Source organism: Eptatretus burgeri, chromosome 4 (assembly GCF_056783735.1).
Source record: "Eptatretus burgeri isolate ZD-2024b chromosome 4, Ebu_testis_v1, whole genome shotgun sequence".
Classification (NCBI taxonomy): Eukaryota; Metazoa; Chordata; class Myxini; order Myxiniformes; family Myxinidae; genus Eptatretus; species Eptatretus burgeri.
The window spans coordinates 84110288-84126326 of record NC_140964.1 but is presented as its reverse complement, the minus strand read 5'-3'; the positions used below and the strand labels follow the sequence as shown (position 1 = coordinate 84126326).

The 16039-nt window shown below is 41.9% G+C and overlaps 1 protein-coding gene across 1 annotated transcript; it reads left to right on the top strand.

Moving 5' to 3' along the window:
* Window positions 1-3895: 3895 nt before the first annotated feature.
* LOC147028565 (uncharacterized) lies at window positions 3896-12442 on the top strand. Its single transcript, XM_085876500.1, has 2 exons — window positions 3896-4441; window positions 10470-12442. The coding sequence occupies exon 2, from the start codon at window positions 11123-11125 to the stop codon at window positions 12095-12097; it is 975 nt and encodes a 324-aa protein (XP_085732626.1). The 5' UTR covers window positions 3896-4441; window positions 10470-11122; the 3' UTR covers window positions 12098-12442.
* Window positions 12443-16039: the final 3597 nt, after the last annotated feature.

Below are 16039 nucleotides of genomic sequence, written 5' to 3'. Positions count from 1 at the left end.
TTGTTCTAAGAAAAAAACAATTGGTTTCTAACTTTTGATTGACCCAATTCAGTGAAAATCTGCAAATTCTTTAAATTTCAGCTCAATTGTATGGAAATTGACTATTTTATGTTATCTTGATATTTTACCTTTTGATCGGAATAAATAAATAAATAAATAAAATTGGCTTCCAGCTTTTGAATAGTGAACCAATTCAGTGACCTAATATGCAATTTTTTTTTTATTTCAGATCAATTGGATGAAAATTGACGATTTTATGTGACTGACCTTTTGTTCTAAAAAAGCAATCGGTTTCTCGCGTTTGATTGGTGACCCAACTCAATGACTCAATCTGCAAATTCTTTATATTTCAGGTCAATTGGATGAAAATTGATGATTTTATGTGACTGACCTTTTGTTCTAAAAAAGCAATCGGTTTCTAGCGTTTGATTGGTGACCCAACTCAATGACTCAATCTGCAAATTCTTTATATTTCAGGTCAATTGGATGAAAATTGATGATTTTATGCAACCTTGACATTTGACCTTTTGTTATTAAAAAAAAAATATATATATATATGCTGTATATCTGCTTCAAGCTTTTGATTGTTGACCTAATTTAGTGACCCAACATGCAAATTCTTAAAATTTCAGGTCAATTACATAAAAATTGATGATTTTGTGACACTGGCCTTTGACCAAATTATTTTTCTCCATATTCTCATAATGAAGCTTTGTTGAAAATTTGATGAAAAAGCTCAAATGGTAAACAAGAGAAAGAGCAATCAGAGGTTGCAGACCCTTGCCAGGACTTGTTTTTTTTGGTGTTTGTGTACTGGTGTTACATAATTAGAGACATACTTAGAACTGCCACTTTATAACTGCTGGCAGTGACGACCGGGGACCAAGACGTCCTGCTTTAATCGGACACTTGACCCTGACCCATGATGTTTATTGTTATTCAATTGAATTCAGAATGGGATTAAAATAAATTGAATTCAAATCAAATGGAAGACCAAAAAATAAGTACAGTCCTGCATTAGAGTAATCAAAAGGAACCCAAACAACCAAAAAGCAAAGATCAAGTCATCAGGAGGAACCTGAAGAGGACTCGCGTTTCAACTGCTACTCCTCTACCTTCAAACCCATCCAGGCACAGCCAAATGAGCCTTATTTAAATAAAAAGAACAATAAAAAAATTCCTTATCACTACAACCATAATTGTGAAGTTTCACAGATTGATGAAGCAGTTCAAGAGAAATAATTTTTTCTAATTTTCACTCAATCCAATATGGCTGCCAGACCACCTATCAATTAATTATTCATGAATACCCTGGTATCCCCAAGGATTTGCAAACATTTGTGTGAAGTTTACCCTTGATCTGTCCAGCTGTTCTGGAGAAGAAAATTTTTTAAATTGGTTTTACCATAAATCGAATATAGATGCCAAACCATGTGACATGACATCATGTGTGTGACCGTTTTGTTCCCCATGGATAGGCAGTCATACCTGTAAAGCTACACTTCGATCTGTTCAGCAGTTTCAGAAAAGTAGATTGTTTAAGGTTTTTTTGGTTTTTATAAACAATATGGCTGCCGAATCTGAGACCAATTTATCCCTAGATGACCCTCAAAATTTCATACTGATCGGATGTAGCGTTTTATGTACGCAATTGTGATGTCATAACGAAGGCACCCTTGATGTTGTTGTTGTTCGTCTTTCGGCTGCTCCCGTTAGGGGTCGCCATAGCGGATCATCCGTTATGATCCGCATACTGTTTTGGCACATGTTTTACGCCGGATGCCCTTCCTGACGCAACCCTGGTCGCCTCTTACGACACAGGGATCAGGATTTGGGTTTCGCCATGATTCCGGGCTGCTCTCCACCCTGCCCAGTGCAGAGCCCCCGTCCTCAAGCAATCCTCCAACCCAAGCCTCCGAGTAGCCGGATTACAGGCGCACGCCACTACGCCCAGTGAAGGCACCCTTGATATCATAAAAAAATCACATTCCCCATATGGAGTTCTTGCTACGTGCCAAGTTTAAATTTTTACCTTGGTGCAGTATCAGAGATAGAGGTCCAAAATGTTTCCTTTTTTCAACATGGCTGACATACCATGTGACCTACGATGTTGTAATTATCATTAAAACATTCTACATGAGTCGTCACTCCTTTGGTGAAAATTTCATCTCAATCTGACGAGCAGTTGCAGAGAAAAACTCATGTTCTGTGCAAACAGACAGACAAATGAACCCAACTGCAATACCCTCTCCTCTGTTGAGGGTAAAAACTTACGGACCGGACAGACACACACACACACACACACACACACACACACACACACACACACACACACACACACACACACACACACGTTATTGTAAAACCCCGCAGGGGACGAGCTAATTAAATAGACCAGCCTGTGGTAACAGACTGCAGTGAGGACTTTGTTTAATAATCTGAATATTTTTAGTTTAGCTGGAGCAAATTGTTCAGGTGAGGTGTTGGCATCATGCTCTCCGCCAGTCAGTCAGCGATTCTGTATGTGTAAACACTTTGGATATTCTTCTCTGATCGATGGAACTTGACCAGAACCTTCATCACCCGTGATGGCCTTTGTTCACGTCATTAAAAAAAAAAAAATCAGAAAGGGGGTTTAGGGGTGGGGGTGTTAACCCCCAAAATAGGTATTTGCTTTCTTCTCTCAAACTACACACGATTTCGAAGAAACTTGACCACAACCTTCATCACCCAGGATGTACTAAAGTTTTTTCATGGTGTCAAAGTTGATTTACTCTTTAAGCATTTGTAATCGGTGTGAATGAATAAATACTGTTTTGTTACTCACAAAATATTCATTGAACTCAGGTGAAAATGCTGCAGTTGAGAGGATTCCATTGTAAACATAATTATTCATGTATTCTGTTGCATTTGCCCTCTGTAAGACATACATCTGCCTTTAGTTGATATTGATTTGTCATTTTTGATTATAACTATGTACAAGGGCCAGTCAACAAGTGACCTTAAATTGGTGATATAAATTCGAGGATGTAATTTGTGTAATTGTAGACGACATATGTTGTGTCTGTGGGTTAGAGTCGTGTTTTGCCTGTTTTAGATCTGGCAACATTGGGAGTATGACGTCAGTAGAGCAGTTCCAAGATGGTGGCTCCCTTAGAAGCATGCACCAGGGAAGAACAACGTTCTGTCATCCGTTTCTTGGGAAGTGGGGGTGTGAATCCCAGTGAAATCCATCGCAGAATGAAGATGTAATCTGGTGACGCATGTTTAACGCTGCAGCAGGTGTACGACTGGGACAGGAAGTTTTAAAATGGAGTTCTTTCAGTTTGGGTGTGAGTTGTCTGGGCACCCACCTCGCAGACACTTTGTGGAACCCCAGCAAGTTGTGAATGATGTGGTGTGCTGAACCATGGCTGACGTTCAATTGGGAGACCACTTCATCCAGCGTAATGTGACGGTTTTCCCCTTTATTAGCACGTGCTCAAATCCTGCAAACGTTTCAGGTGTGAGGTCGGCATGAGTGAGCAGCGTCTGCCACACTGGACACTCCACTTTTAATTATCTCCTTCGTGAGATATCCACCTATGGAACCTTTAACAGTGATTTATCACTCGACAGTAGGCTGGCACAAGAGAGAGGTGATTGTGAAGTAAGATGAGATGACCAAAAGATAGTTGGGGGACAGTATGAACACCTGCACACCTTGCGCCAGTCCGGTGGGGCCGGTGTCAATCGTTGATTCTGGCTCCCACGTCCTGACTTCATCCGGAACCCTTTTTGTGAAATCGATGACATGGAGGGTCCAGCGACGTGGGTTTGTGAAGGTGCAAAAGGGCACAATGCAAAGAAGTAGGGAAGATCGTGAAAGGACAGAGACAGGAAGGTGGAGGAAAGAACGAACAAATTCTGATGCAAACATAGTGGCGAAAAATGAACAGATCAACCACAAAGGAAAGTGACAGAAAGAAACGCTTCGGGTCAGAGTTGTGCTGCCAGAGAACGTGGCTATCGAGTCGCTCTAAAGATAATAATAAAAAGCGTCCCAAAGCCCGAAAGGAAGAAAAGGGAACGAGTGAGCGAGGCAAAAGGAAGGAAGGTCGAGAGAATAACGCAAAGGACCCTCATGAGAATGCGAAGAAGAAGAAGAAGCCTAACAGGGTCTGTAAATCCTCTCAAGCTCCGAATTCCCAAGTGTGCGAGTCTCCCCGTCTTTCTCCTCTTCTGTGTAAGAGGTTCTCCACTCCGTGTTTTTACTTTTTATAGAACCTCCCCTGGAGGAGGCTCCTCCCCGTCACCCAAGCCTCACCTCTCTCCCCTTCCATCCCTCACCGTCCATGGGAGGAGCCTCCGCAGCTTCCTGTTTTGGCGGGATCGGCGTTCGTGAGAAACCCGTTCGAAGCGGTTTTGGGGGCGTCTGTGAGGAGAATATTCTCTCGATGCGGTGAGACGCGGCGAATGGCTTGTAGAATGTTTATCGACGTCATTTTAATCTCTTGTTTAAGTTCGGTTGGTTTTCGTGTGAACAGATTCCCGTAACATTGGAAGTTGTGTGAAGGAATATGAATTATGATATAATGGGCGTAAGCCTGGAACTTCTGCATACCTGCCGACCCCACCGATTCCCGCGGTACCCTACCGATTTTGTTAGTCAGACATACCGATTTTGTTAGTCAGACATACCGATTTTATTAGTCAGACATACCGATTTTATTAGTCAGACATACCGATTTTATTAGTCAAACATACCGATTTTGTTAGTCAGACATACCGATTTTATTAGTCAGACATACCGATTTTATTAGTCAGACATACCGATTTTATTAGTCAAACATACCGATTTTATTAGTCAGACATACCGATTTTGTTAGTCAGACATACCGATTTTGTTAGTCAGACATACCGATTTTGTTAGTCAGACATACCGATTTTATTAGTCAGACATACCGATTTTATTAGTCAGACATACCGATTTTATTAGTCAGACACCGATTTTGTTAGTCAGACATACCGATTTTGTTAGTCAGACATACCGATTTTGTTAGTCAGACATACCGATTTTATTAGTCAGACATACCGATTTTGTTAGTCAGACATACCGATTTTATTAGTCAAACATACCGATTTTGTTAGTCAGACATACCGATTTTGTTAGTCAGACATACCGATTTTATTAGTCAGACATACCGATTTTATTAGTCAGACATACCGATTTTATTAGTCAGACATACCGATTTTATTAGTCAAACATACCGATTTTGTTAGTCAGACATACCGATTTTGTTAGTCAGACATACCGATTTTATTAGTCAGACATACCGATTTTATTAGTCAGACATACCGATTTTATTAGTCAGACATACCGATTTTATTAGTCAAACATACCGATTTTATTAGTCAAACATACCGATTTTGTTAGTCAGACATACCGATTTTGTTAGTCAGACATACCGATTTTATTAGTCAGACATACCGATTTTATTAGTCAGACATACCGATTTTATTAGTCAAACATACCGATTTTATTAGTCAGACATACCGATTTTGTTAGTCAGACATACCGATTTTGTTAGTCAGACATACCGATTTTGTTAGTCAGACATACCGATTTTATTAGTCAGACATACCGATTTTATTAGTCAGACATACCGATTTTATTAGTCAGACACCGATTTTGTTAGTCAGACATACCGATTTTGTTAGTCAGACATACCGATTTTGTTAGTCAGACATACCGATTTTATTAGTCAGACATACCGATTTTGTTAGTCAGACATACCGATTTTATTAGTCAGACATACCGATTTTGTTAGTCAGACATACCGATTTTATAAGTCAGACATACCGATTTTGTTAGTCAGACATACCGATTTTATTAGTCAGACATACCGATTTTGTTAGTCAGACATACCGATTTTATTAGTCAGACAAACCGATTTTATTAGTCAGACAAACCGATTTTATTAGTCAGACAAACCGATTTTATTAGTCAGACAAACCGATTTTATTAGTCAGACAAACCGATTTTATTAGTCAGACATACGGATTTTATTAGTCAGACATACCGATTTTATTAGTCAGACATACCGATTTTGTTAGTCAGACATACGGATTTTGTGAGTCAGACATACCGATTTTGTGAGTCAGACATACGGATTTTATTAGTCAGACATACCGATTTTATTAGTCAGACAAACCGCATTTGAAAATTGTTATTGGAAAAAAAATTAGTTGTTTTTTTCAGTTTTACGTTCGTTTCTCACTGCCAAGATCGTATCACACGCGGCTGCTTCTACATTCTACAAAACTCGTGCCTGACCTTGATTTGTTATCTCGTCAGCGATCGGTTATTGCTTCCAAACTAATCATGACCAATCAAATGGGACGACAGGAAACAGCGGGCATTCATTTCCAGACAACGCGCCATTTTCCATTCATGATCAAAGACTGCAGTTAACAGAGAGGACTCATCAAAGATCGTAAAGCAGAGCAAGACAGCCCACTCGTGCGAAACAGTGAAGTGGACCTTTTCGAGGTTTGATATCGAGCAGATGAGCGGTTCCCAAGTTATGGCCACTTATCTGTCGACCAATGACAGGACACGGTGCTATGACGTCACGAATGACGTCACAATGAATGTTTATTTATGTATTTATTATTATTTTTATTTTTTTTTGCACGATTGACGATCCTATCTGATTGAAACTTGCCAGGAATATTGCCAGGAATCCAATGGACGCCCTTGGCGGCCATTTTAGCAGGCAGAGCGAGCCTGCGCTCGCCAACAACCCGGAATCTGTTCACAACACACATGTTCCAGAAGGCAACAAAGCAATGGCGTCTCGTTCCTCATCTCGGAATCACTGCTCAGCAATAAACTGCTCAAACCGTCAATCCAAACGACCTGATCTGTCTTTCTTCAGATTCCCTAAGAACAGGGAAAGGTATAGGAACACTGGAATGTTTAAATACCTGGACACCTGTGCATCTAATATTTTGATCTAATACCGACTTGATGTAGTGCAAATAATTGAAAATAATTTATCTTTTCGTTAATTGTCAGGAGATGATGCAATGTTCAGCGTGGGTAACTTGTAAGTTTCATTCCCACCTGTAAAATGTGTGAAAAATCATTGCAGGTTAGCGTTTAAAAGTACATTTGCCAATGACACGTAACTTTTCTTTTTTTTTTTCTAGTAAAGTAAATCCATATGCATAAATGAAGACACTGGGAAATGGAGACTAGTAAAGGAAAAGAAAGAAATACTGTACTTGGAATACAAAGGCATTTGTAAATATATTGAAAAGTTATGAAGTTTAAATAGAAATTCTTCCATACTTATGTGAACAGCAATCATTTTGATATTGTAACAGGTTATTGCATATTAAGTGTGTGTGTGTGTGTGTGTGTGTGTGTGTGTGTGTGTGTGTGTGTGTGTGTGTGTGTGTGTGTGTGTGTGTGTGTGTGTGTGTGTGTGTGTGTGTGTGTGTGTGTGTGTGTGTGTGTGTGTGTGTGTTGCTGGTTGGTATCTACTTATGTGGGTTTCAGAATCTGGAATGGAGTCCTCCCAGGGTGGGCACCTTCATTTCAGTAAGGGGTCACACACGATTCATGGACCAAGCTGTGAAGTTTTTTTTTCAAAGTTTTGTGCCGAGGTGTTTGGTGTTTGGCACTGGGTCTGCTGAAAAGAAGGTCATACTTTGAAGCAAAGTAGAACAAAACTATTCTTCAATTTGCTAGTCAATGGCAGAAAGCTATTACCCAGTTTCCACCTCAGTTGACTGCCAGGTGCAAACTCTTACACCATTATATTCATCTATCTATAATTCCAGCAATCTGTGTGTGTGTCTGTCTGTCTGTCTGCGACCGCCGTTTCTCGACGACCGCCGGTTCGATCTCATTGAAACTTGCCAGGAATATTGCCGGAGACCCGCGGACGTGCCTTTTCGAGGTTTGATATCGATCGGACGAGCGGTTCCCAAGTTACGGCCATTTTACTGCTTTTTCAATGTTGAAAAGGTGTATATATGGCAGCTGAAGGTGTCGTTCCACCTTCTCACCTTATCATGCCAATTTTTCCCAAAATTATTAATAACCGGACGACCACCGGTCCGATCGGATTGAAACTTGCCAGGAATATTGCCGGGGACCCGCGGATGTGCCTTTTCGAGGTGTGATATTGATCAGACGAGCGGTTCCCAAGTTATGGCCACTTATCTGTCGACCAATGACAGGACACGGTGCTATGACGTCACGAATGACGTCACAATTAATGTTTATTTATGTATTTATTATTATTATTGTTTTTTTTGCACGATTGACGGTCCTATCTGATTGAAACTTGCCAGGAATATTGCTGGGGACCCGCGGATGTGCCTTTTCGAGGTTTGATATTAATCGGACGAGCGGTTTCCAAGTTACGGCCATTTATCTGTCGACCAATATCTGCGAGAGAGGGGGACGGGAGAGGGGGGGATGAGAGTGGGGGCGAGAGAGAAGGGCGAGACTCGGGGGAGAGGGGGCGAGAGAGGGGGGACAGAGGGGGTGGGAGTGGGGATGAGAGAGATAGAGAGAGGGGGACGGGAGAGGGGGTGTGAGAGAGAGAGGGTGGGAGTGGGGACGAGAGAGGAGGGGGAGAGAGGAGGGGCGAGACTAGGGGTGAGAGAGGGGGAAGAGAGAGGAGGAATAGAGTAGGGGGGAGAGAGGGGGCGAGAGGGGGTGAGAGAGAGGGGGCATCACAATTCGAGAGAGGGGGTGAGAGAGAGGGGGCATCACAATTCGAGAGAGGGGGTGAGAGTGGGGCGAGAGAGGGGGTGAGAGTGGGGGCGAGGGAGAGTGGGGAGAGAGAGGTGGGAGTGGAGATGAGAGAGAGAGAGGGGGGACGGGAGAGGGGTGTGAGAGAGGGGGTGGGAGTGGGGGCGAGAGGAGGGGTGTGAGAGAGGGGGTGGGAGTGGGGGCGAGAGAGGAGGGGTGAGAGAGGGGGGAGAGAGAGGAGGAATAGAGTAGGGGGAGAGAGGGGGGTGAGAGAGAGAGGGGGCATCACAATTCGAGAGAGGGGGGTGAGAGTGGGGGCGAGAGAGAGGGGGGAGAGAGGAGGAGCGAGACTAGGGGGGAGCAAGGGGGGCGAGAGAGAGGGGGCGTCACAATTCTTCTTCATTTGATATGACGTCACGATTGACGCTGGGGACCTGAGTATGTTTCCCAGGTGTTTCCCAAGTTATGGCCATTTATGATATGGTTGGTCCGATCTAATTGAAATAATGCCCCAATCCAGTCATCGTTTACGCACCTACGGGCCCGCCCCTACAGGCCCGTACTAGTGTTCATAAATTTGACATACCGTACATGTAAATGTACCATTTAAAACTACAGATAACACTTAAATTACATCTGAATAGCACTTGGAATCAGGCGCTTTGCAATAAATAATACATATACATTTAACCATTTTTGCCACGGCTGAATGCATTGGCGTAAATCGCATAAAAAGGAGTCATAAAGATGTGTAAGCAAAAATAAAAATAGATGGGGGGGGACACTCGAAGGTGAGAAGCAAAAAAAAAGGTCTTCACCAACCATTGATGGGGCATTTGGGAGAACATTCAATACCCATTAGTGTGTGTGTGCGTGCGTGCGTGCGTGCGTGCGTGCGTGTGTGTGTGTGTGGTTGAGCCTTGCCTCCCCTCCCCAGATTTCTCCCCATGCCTAAATAGTTACTTCAAAGGATACTTTCTTGGAATGTGATATTTATCATACAGATTATTAGGCTTGTGGCCAAATGAGGTTTTTGGTGGCATACCCCTACCCAAGGTAGAACAGGTCACAACCTATTTTTTTTCTTGAAGAGGGATGTTTGGGGAGTTAGAAAATCATGCTTGTGAACCTGAGATCATTGCACAACATTTTGAAAATCACGTTTACATATGTACCACTGCAGACTGCAAAAATGGATTTAATCGCCACAGATTTTGGCTCATATTGGCTCATATATTTGTTAATACTGGTGCTACAAACACAACTTTGGTACCAAAATGTGAGGAATGATGACATATTTATCTGTAAAAACCATTTGTGATGTAACAAAGGCTTTTGTGTGACCTACAGGCAAAAATAGTGGAATTTTACTCAACAAATCAGCTTCGGGTTTACCAATAAATATCAACTAAACAATTAATTTCTTCATAACTATTTGAGTTGTCTTACTACATATTACATCAAAATAACCCTCTATCATTCTCCTTTTTAGAAATATAACTCATAAAGATAAATCAGTTGAATTAATAGTTATTACTGAAACCATATGTCACCCCCCCCCCCTAAAAGTAACCGACATTGATTAATTTATAATACATGTATGTGCATTAACCAAACAAGAATGATTTTAAATCCAATTGCAGAAAATCAATTTTGAGCTTGATTGCCTTTTTCTAAAACTACTGATATATACTTATCTTTAATTATTTCATTTCAGATGCTTGTGCTGACAATTGATCTGCAATTATGGATCTGGAACCACGTGTTGTGAAGCATCGTAAAATTGACACTGACCACTGCATCATATGCTTTCAACCCCTCAACCCTAAAAAGCAAGAAGTTGAAAAGAACCCAACATTTAATGGTTTGAGTGCAACCTTCAAAGCAAGTCAAATCAGAAAAGATGACGTTTATGAAAGTATCTGGCCTTTGCAACAAGACATATTGAGTCTTGATTTGAAAGTATCATTCCACAAATCGTGTCGGGCCAAGTATACCAGCAAGTCAAATATCTCCACATCCAACCCCAGTGAGAGTGACCAGCAACCATGCACGTCTGCGGCAACAGAACACACAAGAATCAGCAGAAATGAAACAGCTGGGTTTGACATGAGGACTAACTGCTTCATTTGTGGAAAATCCAACACTTCCAGAAACAAGCTTACACCGGTATCTCCAGGAACTGGACAGTCCACCAGAGAAAAAGTTCTGGCAGCAGCTGACAAAAGACAAGACAATGAAATACACATGCGCATGCTTGCCTTTCCAGATTTGTTCGCCTATGATTCCAAGTACCACAGGTTATGCTATTCACACTATATTTGAGAAAGGAACATCACTGCTGCAATTCGTAAATCAGGAGAGGAAACAATGGGCACATTACATGATGAAGCTTTTGATAAACTAAAATGTTATCTGGAACAAACTGTGTTCTCCAAAACTAAGACAGTGACAACCCTCGTTCATCTGAAAGATGAATACGTTGGATATTTGGTTTCACTGGGTACCACGAATGCAGAACAGTATAAAACTTGGGAGTTGAATGTGCGATTAACTAAATATTATGGTGACCAAATAGTCTGTGTAACATTTGATGGCCACACTGACATCATATGCTCTTCTTCTGTGACCTTATGTGATGCCCTGAGAAAATCCACGATTCTCGAGAGCATGACTGATGAACCAGAATATGAAGACATCCCGTCTGATGTACCACCAGCCACAGACAGTGAAATGCATACTTTGCATGCTGCAGCTGGTATCCTGAGGAAGCACATGGCTGATATCGAGCCTGTTGGAAATATGTATGCACCTGTCAAGGAAACAGATATTCAGCACTGTGCAGAATTTGTTCCTAATACACTATACGACTTTATTCAGTGGTGCACCAGTGAGAAATCACACACGAATGTAACCAGCTGTAGTGATGAAGGTGTAATGAAGAACAACCTGAGGACGATCGCCATTTGTCACAATATAATATCACAGAGCCGTCGAGTGTACTCCACAATAACGCTTGGTTTAGCCTTGCAGGTGCATCATGAATTGGGAAGCAAGCATCTCATTGACATGCTTCATGAATTAGGACACTGTGTGTCCTATGATGAGGTGAGACGTTTCCTCACGTCTGTGGCTGTTGATCAAGCTGCCTCGGAGGATATTTACATCCCCAAAGTTCTTCAAAACCTACGCTGCACCGATGATGACTGTAGGCAGAGCAGAACATGTCATTGTATCTCTGCAGGACTGACCTGCACTGAATTCTGCTTGTGTAGTGCAGATGATTGTCCAAATGTTGATGATTCTGTTGTCTTTGACGACAGCACTGATGAAGAGCGTGACTGAACTTTTAAATGTACTACATGTATAACTTCATGTAATAGATGTACATAAGTTACAGTGCATGTTATGAATTCATTATCGTCATATGTGAAATAGCTTATATCAACATGATGTCTATAAAAGTCACTTTCACAATTGTGTCAGAATCTTAAGTCAATTCTTCATGTTGCATATCTGCTTCGGGATTTATATCGGTCAGCATTAGTGGGGCGACATATTATTTCAGTGGCAATTATATCATTAGATCTATTTTTCAAAGGGTAAATAAACCTGGATTATGTTGATGTTACAAGTATGACTGCAACTCCAATATTTTTGAAGTGATTAATGTTTTTGTTGATATTTATTGGTAAACCCGAAGCTGATTTGTTGAGTAAAATTCCACTATTTTTGCCTGTAGGTCACACAAAAGCCTTTGTTACATCACAATTGGTTTTTACAGATATATATGTCATCATTCCGCACATTTTGGTACCAAATTTGTGTTTATAGCACCAGTATTAACAAATATATGAGCCAATGTCTGTGGCGATTAAATCCATTTTTGCAGTCTGCAGTGGTACATATGTAAACGTGATTTTCAAAATGTGCAATGATCTCAGGTTCACAAGCATGATTTTCTAACTCCCCAAACATCCCTCTTCAAGAAAAAATAGGTTGTGACTTATTCTACCGTGGGTAGGGGTTTCTCACAATTTGAGGCCCCTTTTTTTAATTTGGCCACTAGCCTATATGTTGCATGACTTCTTTTGTTGATGATGATGATTATATATATATATATATATATATATATATATATATATATATATATATATATATATATATATATATATATATATATATATATATATCCAGGTAAGAATAATATACTTTCTGTGTGTGTCTGGGCTTTGATTTTTATCCTTTCCTCTCTCAATTTGCCTTTTCTTTTTTTAGCTGTTAGCTTCTCTTCTTCTCTATTTCTCCGTCCTAATTTCTTTCTTTCTCTCCCTTTCTTCTATCTCATCTCTTCTTATTTTGTGTAATTTCACTTGTGATAAAAAGAAACTGTCTTGTACATGGCTAATGTATCATCACCTTAGTCTCTTTCCCGCCCCTCTCCTGCCTCCTACTCCGCGATTGATACAGCGGTCGAACTACAACCAAGAAAGCAGCTCGCTTGCTTGCTAAAATGGCCGCCGTTCTGCTCCGTTGCGTACTTCACCGAATTGAACGTGGTTGTGCACAAGTGGGCTATCTTGCTCTGCTTTACGATCTTTGGTACTCATCGCTTCAGTGCACAACAACAATGCAAACACCAGAAAAGAAAAAACCACCCCCACGCTGGGTCAACAAGTTTAAGCCAAGTTGGACAACAGAGTTTAAGCGTATCAAGGCTTCGCTTAAGGTAAACTGTAAATATGTTATGAAATCAGTGGCCAGTCATTTCATTCATAAAGATGTATCAGTGAGTTTATGATGTCCATGATGTCTTAGAAAAATTAAGATTGGTGAGTAGATCAACCATGTTAAGTTTTCTCTTTTTCACTCTAAAAATATGTTGATATATTTCAGCTCACTGTGGTCTCAAAATGCAGGAGATTGCACCATTTTGCTTCATTTTTTTTGTTTTTTTCCGGGGGACATGCCCCCAGACCCCCCTCGGGACGCGTGCGACGCCAGCCTACCGCTCGCTTGTCCTTCAAAAAAGGTTGGCAGGTATGCTTCTAACACACTTTTCTCCGAACATATTCTGTTCATACTTCCGAAATCTTCACATTATGTGTTCCATGTATTTAGGCAGGTGATAGCGGATTCAAAAAATCGAATATAGATAGAATTTTCAGAGGGAATCGATGACGTCACAATCAGCAGCGTTTGGCAGCAAACCGACAGCCGGGTCCCAGACGACGTACTTTTCTTAACTAAGTCCATGAGTTCAGGACAATTGTTCAACTCAGCATTTACGACTTTTATCCTGCCATGTTGTTAATCTGTTGATAGAGGTAATATAGAAAAGATGAATGTGTCAAATCATTCGTGTTACTCATCCGGCACGACGTGTCAAGGCAAGCAATCTAAAGCGACCGGTCTCATACGCTACCATAGGCACCCAGACACGCCACCAATATGAACTTAGCTGTTGAATGCGGCGCAAAACATCCAAAGAAACTACCATAACCGAGTATTGTGATCCGTCCTGTCCCCCATACCCGTCACAGATGGGTATCTGCTTGTAAAAAATAATGTGGATTAAAATTTATTTATTTAGAAATTAATTAATCAAAGCAGAAGTGTGCCATTAGTGTTTGTTTACAAGAAAGGGAATTTCATTCTAATGTGTGTGTGTGTGTGTGTGTGTGTGTGTGTGTGTGTGTGTGTGTGTGTGTGTGTGTGTGTGTGTGTGTGTGTGTGTGTGTGTGTGTGTGTGTGTGTGTGTGTGTGTGTGTGTGTGTGTGTGATGCTAACATTAAAGCATCAGGAAGTTTGATCAGGAATAATTTTAACATTACATTTAAAGAGGTAAATTTGTGTATTCGCCATTTTTTTCTGGACCCCTAACCTTCATAAAAACCCATGTAGGTTTCGGTTTCTAGCAGGAGCAGGCAGTGTACACCTTGAATCCTCCAGCGAGTAGAGACTGATTAGCGATGTTGCATTGATGGGCTTGACTGATTGCCTGGACGCAACTGAGGTTGTGAATCTGTGACCCGAGTTTGTGGATCTGCCGTTTGGAGAGGTTCTCAGCTGAAAGGATCGAAACCTCGAGGAAGAACGGTGCCCAGCTGATGATCCATGTGGTTGGGAAACCATTCTATTGCTTCCAGGTTAAGGTTCTTGCTTTAGGTGAGGGAACAATGTTTTGTGGTTTTCAATTTAAATGAAGTTGATAATAGGATTTTGTGAAATTAACATCATTTGCAGCAATCCTTTAAATTATATTATAATAGCAAATACAACCCGTCGCTTCGCTGATTGGAATATTAAGACTTGGGAGGAGAGGGAGTGAGGAAGGTTGGGGGAGCGAGGAAAGGGGAGCTAGGAAGTGGGGGCGAGTGAAGAATGGGAGGACAGCAAGGAAGGGAGGGTGGAGAGCGAGGAAGGTTGGGGGGGGGTGATTGAGGCCTCACCACACGTCGATATACACTCCAGGAGGGAGTGAGGAGGATGGAGGAGAGAGGGATAGTGGGTGGGGAAGGTGGTGTTCTGGACATGCATTCGATAGGTGGACTTGATGGAAAGCAGGATGGGTGCAGGATTGAACGAAATTGGGTACGTTAAAACAGCACATTCAAATGGGTCATACAATGCCCGACCACTGCCCAGAGAGGGCTGTGGAGGAGTGGAGAGGCTTTGGGAGGAGATAAACATGAGGGAAGGAAAGGAAGGGCATTTTCAGTCAATCAGAATGATTGAGAATGGGGGGAGGGAATGGGGAGGCAGCGGGGGGGGGCGGAAGGCAGTGTGGAAGGGGAGGGAAGGTAGTGTGAGGGGTGGGGAGAGGAAGCGTGAGGAGGGAAGGAAGCATGAGCAGGGGGAAGCTGTGTAAGGGGGCAGAAGGCAGTGTGAGGGTTGGGGGAGACAGCGTTACAGGGGGAGGCAGCATGAGAGGAGGGAATTGGGAGGGAAACCAAGTGGGAGCATTTAAAACCAACGCTATGTACGTGGCAAAGGCCTGCCTGCCTGCATGAATGCTCACACATGCAGGGATTTTTGCACCCCTCCGCTCGGCTCACTCTGAATCTGATGCATATATGATACACTATGGGGAAGCAGTTATAAATTCAAAACGAATCCATCAGTCCGTAACAGTTTCCTTAACAGAGGCGGAGATGTGGGAGGGGAGAGGAGAGTGAGAATTCTGGCAGAAGTGACGTCCAGTTTAACGTCCATTCGAGAGATGGCACGCACATTCATGATTCACCCTGCCTGTGAAACACGGGGATGACAGTTTATAGCTGGGTC

Excerpts from the sequence above, each read along its gene's own strand:
- LOC147028565 (XM_085876500.1), top strand. The coding sequence starts at position 11,123 with ATGGGCACATTACATGATGAAGCTTTTGATAAACTAAAATGTTATCTG.